This window comes from Alexandromys fortis, unplaced genomic scaffold (assembly GCF_014885135.2).
Source record: "Alexandromys fortis isolate MF-2015 unplaced genomic scaffold, M_Fortis_MF-2015_v1.1 scaffold_8_9099976_23576923, whole genome shotgun sequence".
Taxonomy (NCBI): domain Eukaryota; kingdom Metazoa; phylum Chordata; class Mammalia; order Rodentia; family Cricetidae; genus Alexandromys; species Alexandromys fortis.
In genome coordinates, this window is record NW_026067899.1 from 1077845 (window position 1) to 1096632 (window position 18788).

An 18788-nucleotide genomic window follows, 5' to 3' on the forward strand; every position below is an offset into this window, starting at 1 on the left:
TGTGTGACGCACAAGGCAGCATGGAAGTCTCCCACAGAAAGAATGGAGGAGGTTTGCTTGTGTCCCCCGACCCCACCCCCGACCCTGAGAAACAGAAATGAACTGCCCAGGGACGGAGGAGTAGATGGATTAATGTATACTGGGCCCTTCCGGTAAAGCCCACCTCACACCTCAAGCTAGAACTTGGAGGTTGGGTCTCTCAGAGCCGGAGTCAGCTCCCAGTCTTTAGCCTGAAGTCCCGCCCCCTCACAAGGAGGCCCGGCTCAGCCAGCCAGGGTCAGCCTTCCCATGGCCCCATTCCTAAAGACATGCTGACTCTGAGAAGCATGAGGGTGCTGAAAGAGAACCTGCAGCTGGCAGCAGGATAAAATGAGCTGAGCTGAAGGGGCTAAAGAAAGGGCGTTCTTCAAGAAATTGGAAATAAATTCTATGCCAAAAAAAAAAAAAAATGATGCTATGAAAATGAATAATCACAGGACAGTAGTGGACTCTTGGAAGTTAAAAAATACGGCTAAAACTGTTTATTGAACTATATGAAATTGGTGATATTTGACCATGTTGTTGTGCATAAAAAGCAATTCTACATGACCAGACCTAGGTTGAGGATTTGCAGCCTCACTAGGTGTAGATAGACACAGACTTTCACAAAAGAGAAAGATAAAAACAGAGGACCTGTGCAGCAGATCTGGTACGCAATAACGAAGAATTCAGGAGTAAAAATCCACACACAAAAGTAGCAATAAAATTGACGGAAGTAAATTATATTTAATATGGAAAAAGTTTCCCTTGGCAGAATAGGATCGTTTTAATTGAAGAGTATCAGTCAGAACAAATGGGGGGCAGTGAGAGGGTGGAGAGAATCAAAGCAAAAGTCACCAAGAGACATCATCATGAAATTTCGGTACCCAGAAAAATAAAACCTCGAAAGCTTCCAGAGAGAAAAATACAGGCTTCCTCCTGAAACATCTTTCACTGGCACAGTAGATGCTGGGGGGCAAAGGCCCTGAGTAGGAAAACTGGGAGAAATAATTCAACTTCAAATCCTCCTTTCCTTCCAAATTACCCATCAGGTTTGTAAAGAAAATAATTACCAATGCACGCAGGGATATTCCTCCTACGCTTTCTGGGGAAATCGCCTGAGTATGTGTTCAGTAAAACTGAAAGAAGATACTGGTGCAGGGGAAAATGAAAGTTAGGGAATGACGGATCTCACCACAACCACCACCATCACCACCACTCTGTACGCCCAGATCCGCGAAGTCCCCCAAAAACCAACAAGGAGAGCAAGTCCCGTATGTAAAAGCAAAGAGCCTCTATTTTATACAAGTTTGCAAACTTGGTCTCTCCATGTGTCCAACGTACTGGAATACTCAAGAGCCCCAAGCTCAGTTAGAGTTGGATTTTTATAGTAGTAAAGGTGGGGGTGAGGGGTTTCTAAGGTTCAGGACCCCTGATTGGCTGACATTTGTCTAGGGGTGTCCTGGTGAGTGTGTGCTGGCAGGTGATCCTATCTACAGCGGTTGGAACGTTAGGCATTTCCTTTGGATGGTCTGTTCTTTGGTGGTGCTCAGGTAATCTGTTTGTGGTCCTTCCTGCAACCAGGTATTGCTTCAGGGTAAACTACTGAGACTCAGGCCTCCATTAAACTTCTAAGGCTGAGTCCTACACTGGCAGGTGATAATGGTTGGAAGTAAAGAACTTCCTTTGGGTGGTCTGTTCCTATTTGGTTTATCAAGGCTGGCTCCTACAACCACCTCCAGCACCTCAGCAGCAGCGGCCACCACCACTCCCTCTGCCCAACACCCTTCTTGTGTGTTTAGCTACTTTTCCTGTTGTCCCTAAGAAAAGGAGCTTGATGGGGAAGCTCCCAGCTCCAGGGTACAGTCCATCAGGTCAGAAAGGCTTGGCGGCAGGAACCTGAGGCACCTGGTTACATCAGTCCATGTTCCTGCTCAGTTTTCTTTCTCCTTTTCTTTCAGTCCAAAAATGGTGCCGCCCCCTGAGGACCTAATCTAGGTAACCTCTCACCGGGACGTCCAGAGGCTTAGCCTGGTCCCCAGGGGGATCCTAGATGCCATCAGGTTGACAAGGTACATTAGCCATCGCATCACCCTAACTAAGACACCCGTGCAACACAAAGGGGATCACAGAGTGGACTCTAGCGAAGAGGATGCCATGCAAGGTAGGATGAGAAAGAGCCACGGGCAGAGGAGAGGACTGGGATGGACGACAAGAAGGAAAACACGTTAGTAAGGGAAGGTGAGTTCTAACCTGGGAGAGACACTGAAGTGTCTAAAATGGGAGAAGAAAATTTAAATTCACAAGTGTTGTGTGTAGTTCAGGGAGAAAACACCAGCCTCGCTTGTATCAGGCTTATTCCCCACTACCGCACACACTTAAAGACAATTTTTCTTGGAAAAAAAAAAGTGACACAATTTTGAAGAATCACTGCAGTGTGCAAATAGAAAATTGAGTCAGGACAATGAGGACTACTGAGACCTCAAGAACAATGGCAATAGGTTTTTGATCCTACTGCACCTATTGGTTTCGTGGGAGCCTAGGCAGTTTCGTGGATGCTAACCTTACTAGACCTGGATGGAGGTGGGTGGTCCTTGGACTTCCCACAGGGCAGGGAACCCTGATTGCTCTTTGGGCTGACAAGGGAAGGGGACTTGATTGGGGGAGGGGGAGGGAAAGGGGAGGCAGAGGTGGGGAAGAGACAGAAATCTTTAATAAATAAATAAAAAAAAAAAGAAAAGAAAATTGAGTCAGTGAGATGGCTCAGCGGGCAAAGCCACTTGCCACAAAACCCGACAAGTTGTCCTCTGGCCTTCTCGCCCATGCTGTATATACATATGTACATGTATGTAGACATATATACACACATACAATAAGTGATAATCTCAAAAAATAGAATAGAGTGGGGCTGGAGAGATGGCTCCGTGGTTAAGAGCGCTGGCTGCTCTTACAGAGGACCTGGGGTTGAGTTCTCAGCACCCACATGGTGGCTCACACCGTCTGTAACTCCAGTTCTAGGGGGTTTGATGCCCTCATTTCTGAGAGCACAGTATGGACAGGGTACACTCAAATACATACAGGAAAACCATTCAAACTGAAGGCAGTGCTACCCCTGAGCAGGTATCCCTGGGGTATATAAAAAAGCAAGTCGAGCAAGCCACTGGAGGCAAGCCAGCGCAGCACTTCCTCTATGGTTCCTGTCTCTATTTCCCTCAATGAAGGACCTTAAGCCAAATAAACCCTTTCTGCCCCAAGGTGCCTTTGGTCACATCATGTTTACCCAAGCAACAGAAACCTAAGTGGAACACTATATCTTGTGCATGCCAAACATCCAAAATCGGCAGTTGTAGAGAAAGAAAACAGATGGGTCCAGGAGCTTGGAGAGGGAAGGAGAGAGAGGAGAGGCAGTCTTTAAATCAGTGTTTTCAACCTGTGGGTCGAGACGCCACAGCTCTCAGATATTTATATTACAATTCACGACAGGAGCAAATCTGCGGTTATGTTATAAGTACTGAAGTAGTTATGAAGTAATTTTAAGGTTGGAGGTCACCACGACGTGAGGAACGGTATGAAAGGGTCGCAGCACCAGGAGGTTCAGAACACTGTTTTAGAGTAAGAGACTTGGGAATGTTTTGCAGTTAGTGAGGCGCTACACAGCACCGTGAATGTGCTGGAAGCTAATGAACTGTAGGCTTTGAAATGGTAAATTTTATTTTATTTTTTTTAAGTTAAATTTTTTTAAGTTAAATTTGATTTTTTTTTTAAGTTAAGTTTTTTAAGTTCAATGTTTTGAGTAGCAAAACATTGAACACACCAGGGGCCCAAGAAGCTTGATGCTAGATTGCTTGGGAAACTTTCCTGACTGGTTCTATGGTCAAACAAACTAAATTACCACAGAAGCTCTACTGTTCAGGGTAGCCCTCCAGTGGGTTAGTCCCCTCATTGTGCCTGCTGAAATCAATTATGAGTTCTTGGTGTCTGCCCTAATCATCATGCAGGCTGAGGAAAATTTAGTTAATATCTTCTTCTCCCTCCCCAACACTGAATAAGATAAATAGGCTCTATCTCCATAATCTCACTTAGTCATTTAGCTCAGTAGCATCTGTTTATCGTGATTTACAAGAATCTGGCTGGCAATGAGAGTTGCTGGAAGCATTTGCATAAAGGAATTTTTATTTACATATTTTCCTCCCTAAGCATCAGAGGAATGGTCATGTCTTCGAAGCCCAGGCAAGCTCCAGAGACGGTTTCTGCTTTCTGACCACAGTGGTGGTCATTGAGAAGCCACAGAACAGCTACTCAACTTGGAAGAAAAACTTGAGGAGCGGTCTATTAAAATACGGGCAAACAAACAAAAACGAGAGAAAGAAAAAAAAATGGACTCCTGTTATTGTCAGAGCAAGTGAGGAAAGGGAACAGGGCAGGTTTGTCATGACCTCACACCGCCAACTTCTGTGTGGCCGAGGAAAGCACTTTCCAGATTGTATTTCTCTGGAACTTTTAATTATATGTTCAAACACTATTTGAGTATTACTCCAGGATTCTTTCTACGGCATTATTTTTTAATTAACGTGTGTGTATATGTCAATGCTTCCCACGGCACACGTATGGAGGTTCGGAGGACAACTCGGGGGTCTTTCTTCCCACCATGTGGGTTCTGGGGCTCAGATTCAGGTCGTCAGCTTTGGCGGCGAGCACTGTTGCCGGCTGAGCCATTTCTTCAGCCTCCTATCGTATTCTTTGAGGAATAGAAACTGCACTTACCTCACCCACAGGCACTGTTAAAGGAGGAAGGCACAGGGAAGGAAGGACAAGGTGAAGACACGCTGTATCTGGCAGGCACGAGGTTAGAGAAACACAGGTAGATCTGGGCAGGCATAGTCGTGAACATCTGCAATCCTAGGAAGGAGGATCAGGAGTTCAAGACCAAGTGGGTTTAACAAAAAGCAAAGCAAAACAAACCGCACACAGTGGCTGACTTACCACTCCTAGGAACCCAAACAAAGTCACATTGCTCTGCCACAATATTCATGGTTTGGGAATCATGCTTCTGGGAGGATACGTTGCAATATTAGTCATTATAAATATCTCTTAAGTAGATACGTACATGCTCATGTTATCTTCATTTCATTATTTGCAGTGATAAAATATTCTGGGAAAGGCAATTTAGAGGAGAAAAGGTTTCCAAGTTCACTGTTGGGGGGGGGGCAGGTCCTTTGGAAGAGCAGCCAGTGCTCTTAGCTGCTGGGCCATCACTCCAGCTCCTGCCCCCACCCCAAATTAAAGCTTTTTTTGCTTCAGGACAGCGGTTTTCTTTGTAGCCCCGGCTATCTTGGAACTCACTCTATAGACCAGGTTGGCCTCAAACTTAGAGCTCCACCTGCCTCTGCCTCCTGAGTGCTGGGATTTAAAGGTGCACACCACTGCCCAGCAAAATTATTTTTTCTTTTTAAAAACAGGGTTTCTCCGGCCGGGCGATGGTGTCGCACGCCTTTAATCCCAGCACTCGGGAGGCAGAGGCAGGTGGATCTCTATGAGTTCGAGACCAGCCTGGTCTACAGAGCTAGTTCCAGGACAAGGCTCCAAAGCCACAGAGAAACCCTGTCTCGAAAAAGACCAAAAAAAAGAAAAGAAAAGAAAAGAAAAGAAAAGAAAAGAAAAGAAAAGAAAAGAAAAGAAAAGAAAAAAAGCCAGGGTTTCTCTATAGCTTTGGAGCCTGTCCTGGAACTTACTTTACAGACCAGGCTGACCTCGAACTCACGGATATCTGCCTGTCTCTGCTCCCGAGTGCTGGGATTAAAGGTGTGCGCCACCACCACCTGGCTTAAAATTGAAGCATTTCTAGCAATGTGACTATTGTTTATCCCAAAGTATAAGAATGCCTACAGGGGGCCTGGGAGGCTGGACCCTGGAAACTCATCCGCAATAACAAGCTCAATTGGGAATTCGGGCTGACTACCTCACTTTCCCCAGTAAGTTTCTGCTGGATGTCTGGAAGCCCTCAGCTGGACACCCCAGTATTGCAAAACCCCAAATTCCTGAGGAGATTGACTAAAAGTCAAGTGTGAGTGGCTTTTGCTTTTTGTTCCTTGTTCTTTCCTGCTAATGTGTTCACCATTCAACTAGCACCTAGTGCCTTTGGCTCCCCCTGCCTAGAGGGTTTTCACCCATGCAGGCATGCAGCAAAAGCTCCTGGTTTCCGTCACCCATGCGAATAATTCATCACCCTGGGTAGCCATCATTCCACACCTGAGCCTTTCTCTCCAGGAAGGGCCCTGGTCCTCAGAAGCTTCCACTTCCTCTCAGCATTTGCTCAGCCAGGTTGGGCTGGACACCCAGCCTTCCTCTCCAGACTGAACTTAAACATCTCCCTAGGCTTTCTTGTTCCTGCTAGGGCAAGTTCAGTTTCCTTTCCTGGGGTTTAGGAGCAGCCTGGGCAACATACAAGTTCCTATCTCAAAAAGCGGGAGGGGAGCATCGATGGCAGAACTGCCTGAAGAGAAAACAGTGCTGCCTCCCTTCACTCCACAGGGGACATCACTTGTAGGCTTTGTTCAATAGTCCCTCTGGTAGACTACATAGCTCCTTTAAGGATAAGGTGTCACAATGAACAACTGTTGATCATTTTAAAGGAAAAACCGTATCCTTTACACTAACATCAAAAACTATGCAAATCAGTTGGGGGTATAACTCAGTGGAAGACCCTGAGGTTCAGTCAATCACCAGTCACAAATGTCAAATAAACCGACTTATATGAGCTCTGGCATTTAAGCTCCCCAATTACACTCAATGGGGTTGAATTACAACTGGGTTTCTAAAATGTAGCTGACTTCTGGATCCATGTAACAAGTGAATGACTTTCAGTCTGGTCCTACCTAAGTTTACCATGGTTTACCATTGAAGGTAGATCTACGATATAGTATTTTTTTTCCCCTAGAAAGAGCCAGGTTTGACAAGTCAAGAGGGCATTGTATGCCCTGGAACCAGGGCTATGAATGGTTGTGAACTAACACATGGGTCCTTCCGAGAGCAACAAATGCCATCTCTCCAGCCTGCCAAGTGCTTTGAAAATGAAAAAACTCCTTTACAAATGTAAAAAGGTATACACGGTAGGATGTGCATGCAAACTGTAATTCATTAATCCTGGTTAGAAATTTAGTTATAAGAGCTCTGTACAGGAGTCTGGACGGCTCAGCAATTGGAGTGCTTGCTGCTCTCCATGGACTCAGTTCCGTTCCCAGCATCTGCATCTGGCGGGTCACACTGCCTGTGATTCAAGCTCCATGGGATTCACATCTTCTTCTGACCTCCCGAGGGCAACTGCACATATGCAGAAGAAACCCATGTAACATATAAAACAAAATCTTCTCTAAAAAATAATAAAGTGATTTTTTGAGGCTTGCCTCAAATTTGCAATCCTCCTGCTCCAGTCTCCCGTGAACTGGGATTCCACGTACCATCACGCCCTGCTCTAGTGTTTCTGTCTTTTGTATGTTCTGGTTCTTACAGTCTTGAAAACTCAAGGCGTGGAACACATTTAATAAGTATTTGATAAAAGTGGGCAAGTCCTGTGAACAACAAAGGAAAATAATACAAGACTTGCCAAGCACACGTGTGTTCTGCTAAGAGTCACATCATCAAATGGGACCCTGATCAAAAGAGCTGCCTGTGGGCATCAGAAACTTAAGCCAAGAGAGAAAAGTTTTAGTAGAAGAGGCAGAAATGACCTTTCAAAACACAAGGGGAGAAGGGGATTAAGTACAGTAATACTGATTTTTAAAAAGCAAAAATAAACACAAGCTTAAACAAAAATGTTTTATTATTAAAATAAAAACCTTTGTATAAAAGCATTAGAGAGCAAAAGCTGTATTTACACCGAATGATTCAAGGCCCAATGGGCATCACAAACAGAGCAGGACACAGCGACAGGAAAGGGGCGGGGGCGACTCACGGCATCTGCCCATAACTGACAGGGGTAGCTCACTAGAGTGGTTCAAAGCTACCCATCTCTAAGAGGTCACCGCTCACTGTCACAAAACTGTTTAGAATCTAAAGGAAACCCTGGACACAACCCCCAGGGAATCCTCTACAGGAAACTTCTGGAACCAAAGGAAGCTATTTAAGTTTCTGAAATCACAGCAAGATTTCAAATCGGCCCATCACAGAGACTGGTCGTCTTCTCTTCCTAGAAGGCTTCTTCTACAGCAGTGTAAGTAATTATGGCACCACGTTACCACAAACAAACCTTTGGAGACTGTGCATGGATGGACCACTCTAACTTAGGGACGATCTTAGCAGCAACCGAGTCTCCACTGCGACAGGGTGGACGCTGAGCACAACACAAAGGAGTTCTTTTTTTCCAGAAAGTCATTCAACGCTCTACTCCACTTCCCAGCAATTACCTAATTTCCCACATGGTTTTCAGACCTTTGTTTGTGCCTCGGCCCGATCCATTTCAAACGTCAGCCGACAGCATGCAAGACGCTAACCCGCACGCATCGATTCTGTGTAAACAAGGGGAAGGACTGTTCTCTGCAATCTAGCAGAACCGTTGTTCCCAACACTACCGGACCCCTAAGTGCTCGGGTTTATTGGTATGTCCTGAGACGATTTCAACACCAATAAAACAAGTACGCTCTCAAAAACTGCCACTTAAGAACTCTAAGTGGTGACAAAGGACCATGGGAGTGGGGAGGCTACAAGGTAGGGGCCAGGGCAAACTTTGGGGAACTAGCGATATGAGGTCCCCGAAACAAGTGTGAATCCCACAAGATTAATCTGACTGAGTTCTAAGACCGACAGGCGCCCATCCACGACAGCGTCAGGAAGAGAGCCGTGAGAAGCCGAAAGCAGGCAGCAGATCTTCAGCCTTGCATTTCAAATTCCTGCTTCAGACTGTGAAGGGCAAAGAGGAAGATGTCAAGATGGTTCTAAACCAATAATTCGCTTTGGAAAGTCAAATTTATTTCTTAAAAAAAAAAAAAAAAGGAGCCCTAACATATATACTGTCAACACACAAGTCCTAGTCATCCAACCCATGTTATATCCATGACCTGCTCAACTGAAGACGCATTTCCGCTAAGCTGCCCCAACAGAGCCACTCTCCAGAAGTCTATCATCTTATTAAGGCGCATAAATGAAACTAAGACTCAGACGTGAAAGAGGAAAAACACATGGCCGTTACCTTTTCAAGTAAGCATGCACGTTCCCAAAGCCATGATACTTGGCTAAATACACGAGGACCCCCGTGGCGCACCGTCCATCACGCTGGCGGCAGAAGCTGCAGTTGCAAATTCCTCGGCAGGGCGGGCAGTGCCAGTTCTGAAGAATTGTGGGAAAGCACCCTGAGGCTAAGCATCCCTTTACCTCCATCCATTGGTTCCGTTTCTTTAGCCACTCAAGTACTCAGCATCAACTCATTTACCCTGTGACTTTTTTTTTTTAATTAATAACTTAAGTCATAAAACAGGAATCCAAGTTTCTGGCTCAGCGTGAGAACATTTGCCTAGCATATGTAAAGCCCTGGGTTCTAGAGCCCTGGCAGCACACGCGCACACACACACACACACACACACACACACACACACACACACACAGAATCAACCTATGAGCAGCAGCCCTGAGCTCTCTGGACAGTTACATCACTCCCGACACCGCAAGTTCGATTCCCTCCCCTAATCTTTTCCCGGCACCTACCGGGTCCAGCAGAGCGTCCTTGACTTCTTCCCCATAGCGGTTTCGAAGGCAGGGCCCACAGAACTGGCCCCGGATGCCCCAGCAGTCTGGGTTCCTGCAGTTTGTTTTGGTGTCAATGGTTTTCTGGCGACACTGATGACATGTAGAACCCTGAAAGGAGGACCAGATGAGAGAAGAAGCAAACACTGCTGTTTGCAGAAAAAAAAAAAAAAAAAAAAATGACACAAAGAACACCCACACTCTAATAAGGGACCTGAAACTCGATCTTTGAAGTTCACTTAGCACCTGCACACACAAATAGGAAAATAAGTACCTCAAGCAAGGCTTCCCACTCTATTGGTGGGACAATAGTAGTATCATCAAAACTATTGGGGTGAGGGGGAGGAGACACAACTCAGACCAGAGTACATGTTTAACTCACTCAAGGTCCTGGGTGTGATCCCCAGCACAGGAAAAAAAAAATTCTACCAAATCCATTTTTCTTCTCCCAAATCCATTTGAACAACAACAACAACAAACCCCTTTGGCTCACCATTGCATCCCAGTAGCTGCCGATACACACACCCTAACAGTACACAGTAAATCCAAGCTGCACGAATCAACTTCTATGTTAAGAAGATATAACCCTACTGCAGACTTCCCAGGCATACTGTAAAACTCTTCTTCCCTTGTATGAAAAAAACAAAAAATCGTGCAGGGCTGAATGTCCAGACCACAGATATACCATGTGTGGCAGGCACCCTTAGGACAGGGGCTGTCTGTCCTCCGGAGGGGGACAACCCCGGGGCACTCACCAGCGACCGGTTGTAGATCTTCTCCCGAGAGTTGCTGCAGATGTTCCTGATCTCTTCCTCGGTAACTTCTTCCACAGGGCGGATTATATGCGGGAGGGCCATGGATCCAGGGCGACGGCTTCTGGGCATGTCATCGTCCTGCAGAAGAAGCAGGAAATCGAGTTCCTCTCTACAGCCCTAAATCTCAAGACGCTTCGTGTATAACTTTTCACAGGAAATCCAGTCTGGGAAATCTTTCTGGCTCATAAAGAGAGGGGGCAGCCCGCATAATTTGCTGTCAGGATAACTAGCCGGAAGCTTAGAAACTATTCTTACAAATACTGGGAAGTTGAAAATCTGGCTCTTGTCCGCGAACAAAATTAAGGACGCTTACGTAGCATTGATGGCTTAGGTAGCGTTGATGACGTGGAGTGGCCTGAGGCTGTGTGTTCAATGCTAAGCTTCCCGAGGAGGGGAAACAGGAGCAGATACCATGGAGGAGGACTCACATTCATGTAGCCATCCACGGACTTCCTCCTCCTCACTAGCATGTATTTATCCTCTTCCTCTTCTTCCTCCTCCTCTTCTGTGGGCAGAGCGCCCGAAGACCCCAGGATCCGGGACCTTGACCTGGTAAGAGGCCGGGCTCTCCGTTCAGGGTTCTTTCTGGAAGCCACGCCTGGGAATGTGCGTCTTCTAGGGGACTTTGACTGGTGAAGGAAACACACAATACAGATCCACTTCTTAGTAGGGTATGACTTGACAAAGAAATTCTGTATACTTTCTTTTCCCTCAATATGTCTTAAAAAGACCGATTTTGAGCCAAGCGGTGGTCGCACACACCTTTAATCCCAGCACTCAGAGGCTGGTGGATCTCAGTGAGCTTGAGGCCAGCCTGGTCTACAAAGTGAGTTCCAGGACAGCCAGGACTACGACACAGAAAAACCCTGTCTTGAAAAATCAAAAACAACAAAAACAAAATACAAGCAAAAACCCTATTTTGCATCTAGCATGTAGGAAAAAAATATGCTGCTTGGGTACACAGAAACAAGTTATCCATCTTCCTTGCTGCTAGTATGGAGAGAAATGATCAAAAGGGGCGTGGCCAAGGGTGGCAGAGGCAAAGCAGATCTCTGTGAGTTGGGGGCCAGCCTGGTCTACAAGAGCTAGTTCCAGGACAGGCTCCAAAGCTACAGAGAAACCCTGTCTTGAAAAACCAAAGAAGAAAAAAATAAAAGGGCGGTTTCTAGTGACCCCCCACCCCCAATACAAAAACAAGACTCTAAAATCTCAGAGATCTGTTCTGGGCGTGTCCAAAACAAGAGTTCAGGAAGAAGCACTTACACCTTTGGATCCGTGACCAGAGAGGGAATGTCTCCCGGAGAATATGCCAGGGAAGCTTTCTAATTCTGACATCAGCTTTGCAAGCTAAAGGGGGAGAAAGTAAACGGAAATTGTAACTGGTGACAAGAGGCAATTTGTGGAAATAATACTAGCCTATCCCTCAACCTTCTACTTAGTAAAAGCACTTGCTCTTGCCGAGGACCCGGGTTCAGTTCCCAGCGCCAACGTGGTAACGCACAACCAGGCTTTAGCTCCAGTTCCAGGGGATACAAAATGCCCTCTTCTGGCCTCCAAGGGCACTGCACGCATAGCAGAGCCCCTTCTCCCACGTAAATAAAAACAAATATAAACATTCAAAACACATCATTAAGTCTTCACAACTACATGCAAACAGAGAGGTAGAAGAAACTGAATTGCTTAGAGAAAAGCCGCAAAGGGTTCCTTCGGGTACATCCAAACACCTACCATTGCTTTGTTTTGCTTTATATTTAAAGCCCTCTTCTCCAGAAAGTTCATGCCGTCTTCTTCCTCAGAGTCAGAATGGGAATCGTTTGCAGAGTTCTCAGGGGGTTTTGAGGGGACGGCTTTTTTGTTGGCTGGCCCCCGCGGGTTTCGTGCTGGGAACTTCATGGCTACCCTGAGAGGTCCCGAGTGACGGCACTGACTTCGGGTCCTGCAGCCTTCCCTGTCCAATTGCAGTCTCTAGTCAACCAGAGAAAGGGAGTTGGTAAGGACCTGCATACAAGTGAAACCAAAGACCACTACAAAATCCTTTTGGGAGGCGGGTAGAGGTGGCACACGCCTTTAATCCCAGCACTCAGGGAGGCAGAGGCAGGCGTATCTCTGTGAGTTTGAGGGCAGCCTGGTCTACAGAGTGAGTTCCAGGACAGTCAAAGCTTCGTAGAGAAACACTGTCTCAAAAAAAAAAAAAAAATCCATTTGGAATAAAAGACAAGGACAAATCAGCCGTAAGTGGACAGCAAGGATCATGGGTAACAAATCAAGACTTGAAAATGATTACATTGGAGAAGAGCTCCATTCGGTTGCTCATCTGAGACACTGTCTTTACAGTCCTGAGACCTATGCTTCTGAGTTTTTTAAAACATGAAAACTCCTTCGGGCGGTGGTGGTACACGCCTTTAATTCTAGCACTCGGGAAGCAGAGGCAGATGGATCTCTGTGAGTTCGAGGCCAGCCTGGTCTACAGAGCTAGTTCCAGGACAGGCTCCAAAGCCACAGGGAAACCCTGTCTCGAAAAACCAAAAAAAAAAAAAAAAAAAAAAAAAAACACCTCCTGCCCTCTTCCCATTTCCTTAAAACCAATCCTTAGTCATTTTCATAACGTCCTCTGGGAGCACCTACGCTCACCCACGAACATGGTTTCAATGCCTCCGATGGTAATAAATAATCTCCTAAACTGTCCATATCCAATTCATTTTTAATTGTGATTAAAATGCACATCACTATGTGCAGACCATTTCAAGATTTTCCTCTTCCCCAACTGAAACTTCAGGTTCGTTCAACAGTCCGGTATGTTGGGTGTGTAAACCCTACAAGCAGGAACCCTGAGCTACACAGCGAGTTCTACACTACACTGCCAGATCCTGTCTCAAAAACAAGCAAATAAAGAAAAATTATCCGTTCTCCCCACCACCAGTCCCTGACAACCACCATCTTTCTAGTCTTTGAATTTGACCAGTCTAGGTACTGCACAACTTAACTTTTTGTAAGTCAAGACCTAGATAGGATACCACTTCCTATCAACTAACATAGCTTGCTCAAAAGTTAAAGTCTCTAGAAACCCCAGCCACCTACTCCTAGGTCTAGACCCAAGAACACAGTCATATAAAAGCTTTGGACAGGACCGTTCACGACAGCTTACTCTCATTCTTGGTGTGCACAAGTCAAGCCTGAGTTTAGTATCAGGAATCACCCTTGACCTTGCTGATTGAGACAGGCTCTCTCAATCAAAGCCAGAGCACTCGGATGTGCCATAGAGTCTTGCCAGGCAGCTTGCCCTAGCGACCCTATCTCTGCCTTCTGAGAAGCTGGGATTACAGATGAGCCACTACACCCACTAAGCATTTATACACGGCAAGCAGAGTTATCTCCCCGGCCCCTCAAAAAACTGAATGGGCTGTGGATGTAGTTCAGCGGCAGGGTCTGAGTTTAGCGTGTCTAAGGCCCTGGGTTTGCTGCGCAGGACCCACTAAGGATCCCCATGGGCAGCTTTCAGTGTTCAGGGACGGAGGTCATGAAACAAAACTGTCATGAATTCTTAGCACTTTCAATCAGCTGCCACTTTCTTCATCACAAGTTAATACCTACAGAGTTAATGGACTGCCTAGGACAGTCAGGCCACAGACAAATGGGTCACACCCAGATCTGCACACTGTCCCCAGCCACCAACTGGGTCGCAAGTCTTTGATTAGGGGAAGCTTGCATTGTTACGGGCGGTGATAAAGTAGTCCCAGGGCCAGTGCTGTCCCTCACAGCAGCGTCACCCAATGGGTGGCCTGTGGGGACCGTTGTCAGATACGGTGAAGATAGTAGCATGCAGGTGGTTGTAATGTACACCCCGCTTCCTTAGGGGAAAGTCCAAGGCTGCTACACTGGCTCCAGCAACAGCTGAGAGGGGAGGGAAGCGTATGTGGGCAGCGAAGCAGACCAGAGAGCAAGCAAACACAGAAGCAGCAGAGGCCCTACTTGGTATCACCTACACGATGTCCTTGGCGGTTCCCAAGATGCAGGCACAGCTAGAACTATGGAACCTGCCTTTGTCAGCTCTGTGCCAACACTGGGCCGGGTACCTGCATCTACGTGCCAATGTGGCTAGTCTAGGACGTATGCATTGCCTGTGATTAGGCCAGATCTGAGGCTAACAGCGATCTGGAGGCTAGCCAACTTTGTTAAACAAATTTCCAAGATTTGTGGAACCTTAAAACAAAAGTCTAAGGCCTACAAGGAGGATATGAGTAAACATGGCTTTAAGGAGAGAAGAAAGCATTTGATCAGGGGAACAAGTCTGGCAGCTGAACTGACAGGAGAGCTGGGGGGAGGGTGATGATGGGGGAGGGGGATGTGAGGGTCAAAGAGCAAATCTCTCCAGCCTCTGCATGCACCTCACTTCTTGATACTGGTGAACTTCTCAAACTCACCATTCCATCCTGTATCTCACTCTCTGAAAAACCGCAAAATGATTCATCATCAGAGTCGGCATGGAAAATGCTGGCCAATTCGTTAGCGACATCTGGCCTTGGTTTCTGCAAAAATCCACAATGGCTTAATGCATCCCGCACCTCACCCTTTGGAAAGCCGCAGGAAGATTATCAGAGCCCTCATAAAAAACATTAGCCAGTTCTCCACTGATATCTGACCTGAATTTAGGTTTCTGTGAAATAAATAAATGTGGTTGTGGATTTTTTTTCCTTCTTTCAAGAACCAATTTTCCATAAACCGTGCAGAGAGCAAATCACATTTACAAGTGCACTACAAGAGAATGGCTTTTGTTACAAAGAAAAAACGTTTCAGAGGTTTACAAATGATTTCTGAGTTGTTACAGCGAGTCATCAGTCCTGTTGGGTTAGGCGACATTTCAAAAGGACACAACAAGCAGCTAATCTACCTCCAACAATTACTACCTAGAACCACAGCAAAGAGCGAGATGAAATTACAGCGCATGCCGTATTTTCCTAGCGGCTGTACAGAAAGGCAGGCAAAAAGCAAGCGGTTTTAATCGCGCACAAAGCATGTTGGGGCATTTGGAGCATTGCAGACTCAATTCTGTTTATTCTCAGGCCACACTTACTGTGTTTGCAAAATTATCAGATGCAAAGCTGTCACAACTGTCATCAGAGGAGGACGACGTTTCCATGGAAATCAGCTTCATATACCCAACGTTCTTTAAGTCCTTCACTTTGAGAGCCTTTTGCTGCAAGGAGAAATGGCAACACTGTTGAGTGGCCTGCTTCCTGCAGCACAGGACCACTAAAGACATCTTTCTCAGTCTGGTGCATTTACACAGCAGAGGAGACGGACACATTGCTATTCCAGGCCCTACAGAGAAAGAGTGAGATTGGCAATGGCTAACCCCCCCACCAATCAACTCAGGTCCAATTCTGAGAAAGGATCACTCCTGGAGAACATTTTAATGATATTTATCAATTTATCCAAACATCTGCAGTACTTCTCTTCCCACCCTATAGTCCTAAGCATCAGCATTATATTCAGATCCACCGAGTTTAATGCCAGCTCCCCAAATCCAACCTCATTTTTTTTTCTGATTGAACCGTACTTCTCAAAGGAGATTTCGAAAGTGCAAGATGGCAGAGCAAGTTTTCTCCCTCAGCCAAAAACCAAGCTAATGAGGTCTTTTTATGTAGGCTTTGAGCGCTGCACTGTGATGCTAATTTCCCAAACTACAAAAATTGGGCAGGTCCTGTGCTTTAAGATGGCAGTCATCCAAACAGCCCCGTTCCAGTGAGGAGGGGTACCAGTGAGGAGGGGTACGGAGGTGCAGCACGGCCCTTACAAATCAAGGATTATCAGCCCACAAACACATGGCGCAAGAAGCCAAGTTAGAGGGCAACTCATACTCAAAGTCCAGCTGAGCTCTCCATGACCACAGTCTTCATGCAGTGCCCTCTCACAACCCCTTAGGACTTGAAATTTTTAAGATGTGTGTGTGTGTGTGTAGAGCCCAGTGGTAAGCATTTGCCTAGCCCATGGAGGAGAGTTTTGTTTTTGTTTTTTTTTTTAAATTTTCGAGACAGGGTTTCTCCGTAGCTTTTTTGGTTCCTGTCCTGGAACTAGCTCTTGTAGACCAGGCTGGCCTCGAACTCACAGAGATACTCCTGCCTCTACACCCCCCCCCCACAGTGCTGGGATTAAAGGCGTGCGCCACCACCGCCCGGCTTGAGAGTTTTTTTTTTTTAAAGTTTTCATAAGGTAAAATTACTTGGAGATACGAAAATGCTCCACTCAGTCCCATTTACAGCCCTGTACTGTTCACTAGAAAATGTAACTTCACTGGTACAGAACTCGTTCTGTAGACCAGGCTGGCCTAGAACTCAGAGATCCACCTGCCTCTGCCTCCCGAGCACTGGGATCAATGGCACATGCTGCAACCACCGCCTGGCCAGGTCTTATAGTCTTAAATAGATTCACGGAATAGCACTGAAAACTGGAAAGGCAAGCTGTTACCAGCTCCGTAAGAGTGCCCAGATGCGTTGGGGGAGAGAGAATGCCTAGATGTGGAGAGCTGGACTTCCTCACGAAACTGTCTCTCAGGATCAATAAAATTATTTCCCAGATGATGGCAACCCAACCTCCCCTCATTCCATGTGGCGATGGGGAAAGCTATAAAATATAGGAGCTGTAGTTACAGTAAATGCTCGAGCCAGTGTGTTGTCAGGGGTCAAAAGGAAACCCAAAAGTCTCTGCTCCGTTTTCCAGATGAGAAAGCCCAAGACAACAAGGTATAACACAACGCAAAACCCAAGAGATCCCCTAAAACAGTGCCGCTCCTTAAATGACTTCGAGTCTCTTCACTTTTCTAATCGATCTATGTCATTAGCCCTCCATGCCAGCCAATCAAAAGGAGCCAGGAAAACAGGCTAAGCTTTAACAAGCCACGGCAGGCCAAGAGTCATCCACCAGCCAAATATATCCTACAGGGAAAAGAGACAGAAAAGCAGAGGAAATGGCCACGCCTGAGGAGAACTTTCTTGGCAGCCATAATTCTAATTCCATTTATGGCGAGCGTCTCATGGCGGCAGACTTGCTAGCGATGTTTGCTTAATATTTTGAAGCAAAGGTAGCATTATTACTATCACTTAAATCAGGAAAACTGAAACTCGGAGGGGTGAAACCGATTCTTCCAGCCGGGTGCCCAAATGCGCATTCAATCCAATTCCCCACGGGCGGAGATAATCGTAACGATAATGATCAAACCACGACCCCGCCTACTCATCCAGACCTCCCCACAGGGTCCCGAACCTCTAATATTTATTTTAAGCCACTGTCTTCCTTTCCGCCCATCCCCCTCACTCTTCGCCCCTCTTCAGGGCAGGACCTAAGTTCTAGCTTCCGTTGGAGCAAAAAAGTAACGTTCCACTCGGGGCAGCTCGCAGCTGCAGTGAGATAGAGAAGGGGTGGGGAGGAGGGGACAAGGAAGCACACTTTAAACCGCCGTGTAGCACGGCTTGTACCGCCAGACCCTTGAACTGGTTCAAGTCACAGCCTGGGACTAAAACAATACCTTCCCCCACGTGCACAACCCAAGTTCTCAAGAGCTGTTCACAAGGTCTTCAATCCTAAACCCACAGATCCAGAGTGGTTGAAGGGGTCTCAGAGCAGAGGAAGCGGGTTCCAGGGCCACCAGTTCACGCGTGGAAAGTCACGCACCCGCCGTGAGCAAGTAATGCAGAGCTAAGTCCAGGGGACGGAAAGGCTGGGGATTCGTTCGCCGGACACCACCACCAGCGACCAGCCCCCCGCCTCCGGCGCGCACGTGTAGCACGAGCGCACCTACCGCAGGCTCCCTCAGCACTGCCAACCCCGTGCACGCCGGCAGGCGCATCCCCTTAGCCCAGAGTTGTCCTGGGTGCAAAGATTATAAGAAAAGCAATCGTGACTTCCCCCAACCTGGCGACGAACAGAAGCACCAAGGGACAAGAGTGCGGCGCTCCCCCGCGGAGTCGGAGGGAAGTGGCCCCTGCCCGCCGGCGTCCAACCACCCACCAACTCCGCCCCAGTGCACCCGGCCGGGCCTCACCCGCGTGCGGCGAGCCTCCATGCTGGCGGCGGGTACCCAAGCACTCCGAGCGGGGTCAGCTCTTCGGGAGCCCAAAAGCACTAGCAGGCAGAGCTGAAGGAGCTCCGGGGCAGAGGAGGGGCGCGCACTCCGCCGCCGGAGGGGCGGGGCCGCCGACTTTCCCGCGCCGGCTCACAGGTCCT

The 18788-nt window shown here is 47.1% G+C and overlaps 1 protein-coding gene across 2 annotated transcripts; it reads right to left on the reverse strand.

Moving 5' to 3' along the window:
* Positions 1-7705: 7705 nt before the first annotated feature.
* On the reverse strand, positions 7706-18788 carry Cdca7 (cell division cycle associated 7). 2 transcript variants are annotated; one of them, XM_050123885.1, is made up of 10 exons: positions 18607-18788; positions 15640-15762; positions 14990-15094; positions 12297-12533; positions 11832-11915; positions 10997-11197; positions 10509-10646; positions 9715-9864; positions 9203-9339; positions 7706-8913 (listed from the first exon to the last, which is right to left on the reverse strand). In XM_050123885.1, exons 1-10 carry the CDS (start codon positions 18625-18627, stop codon positions 8883-8885), a joined length of 1227 nt encoding a protein of 408 aa, XP_049979842.1. In that variant the 5' UTR covers positions 18628-18788; the 3' UTR covers positions 7706-8882. The 2 variants fall into 2 exon arrangements, with proteins under 2 accessions (XP_049979842.1, XP_049979849.1); XM_050123892.1 differs by lacking the exon at positions 14990-15094 and having other exon boundaries at positions 7708-8913; positions 18607-18781.

What these genes read in the sequence shown, in the direction of transcription:
- Cdca7 (XM_050123885.1), bottom strand. Translation starts at nt 18,627, where the DNA reads ATGGAGGCTCGCCGCACGCGG. An exon ending in GTGAGATACAGGATGGAATG is followed by an intron (nt 12,534 to 14,989) that starts GTGAGTTTGAGA and finishes CTGGTTGACTAG; the next exon opens with AGACTGCAATTGGACAGGGA. An exon ending in GTGCATGCTTACTTGAAAAG is followed by an intron (nt 8,914 to 9,202) that starts GTAACGGCCATG and finishes TGCCCTTCACAG; the next exon opens with TCTGAAGCAGGAATTTGAAA.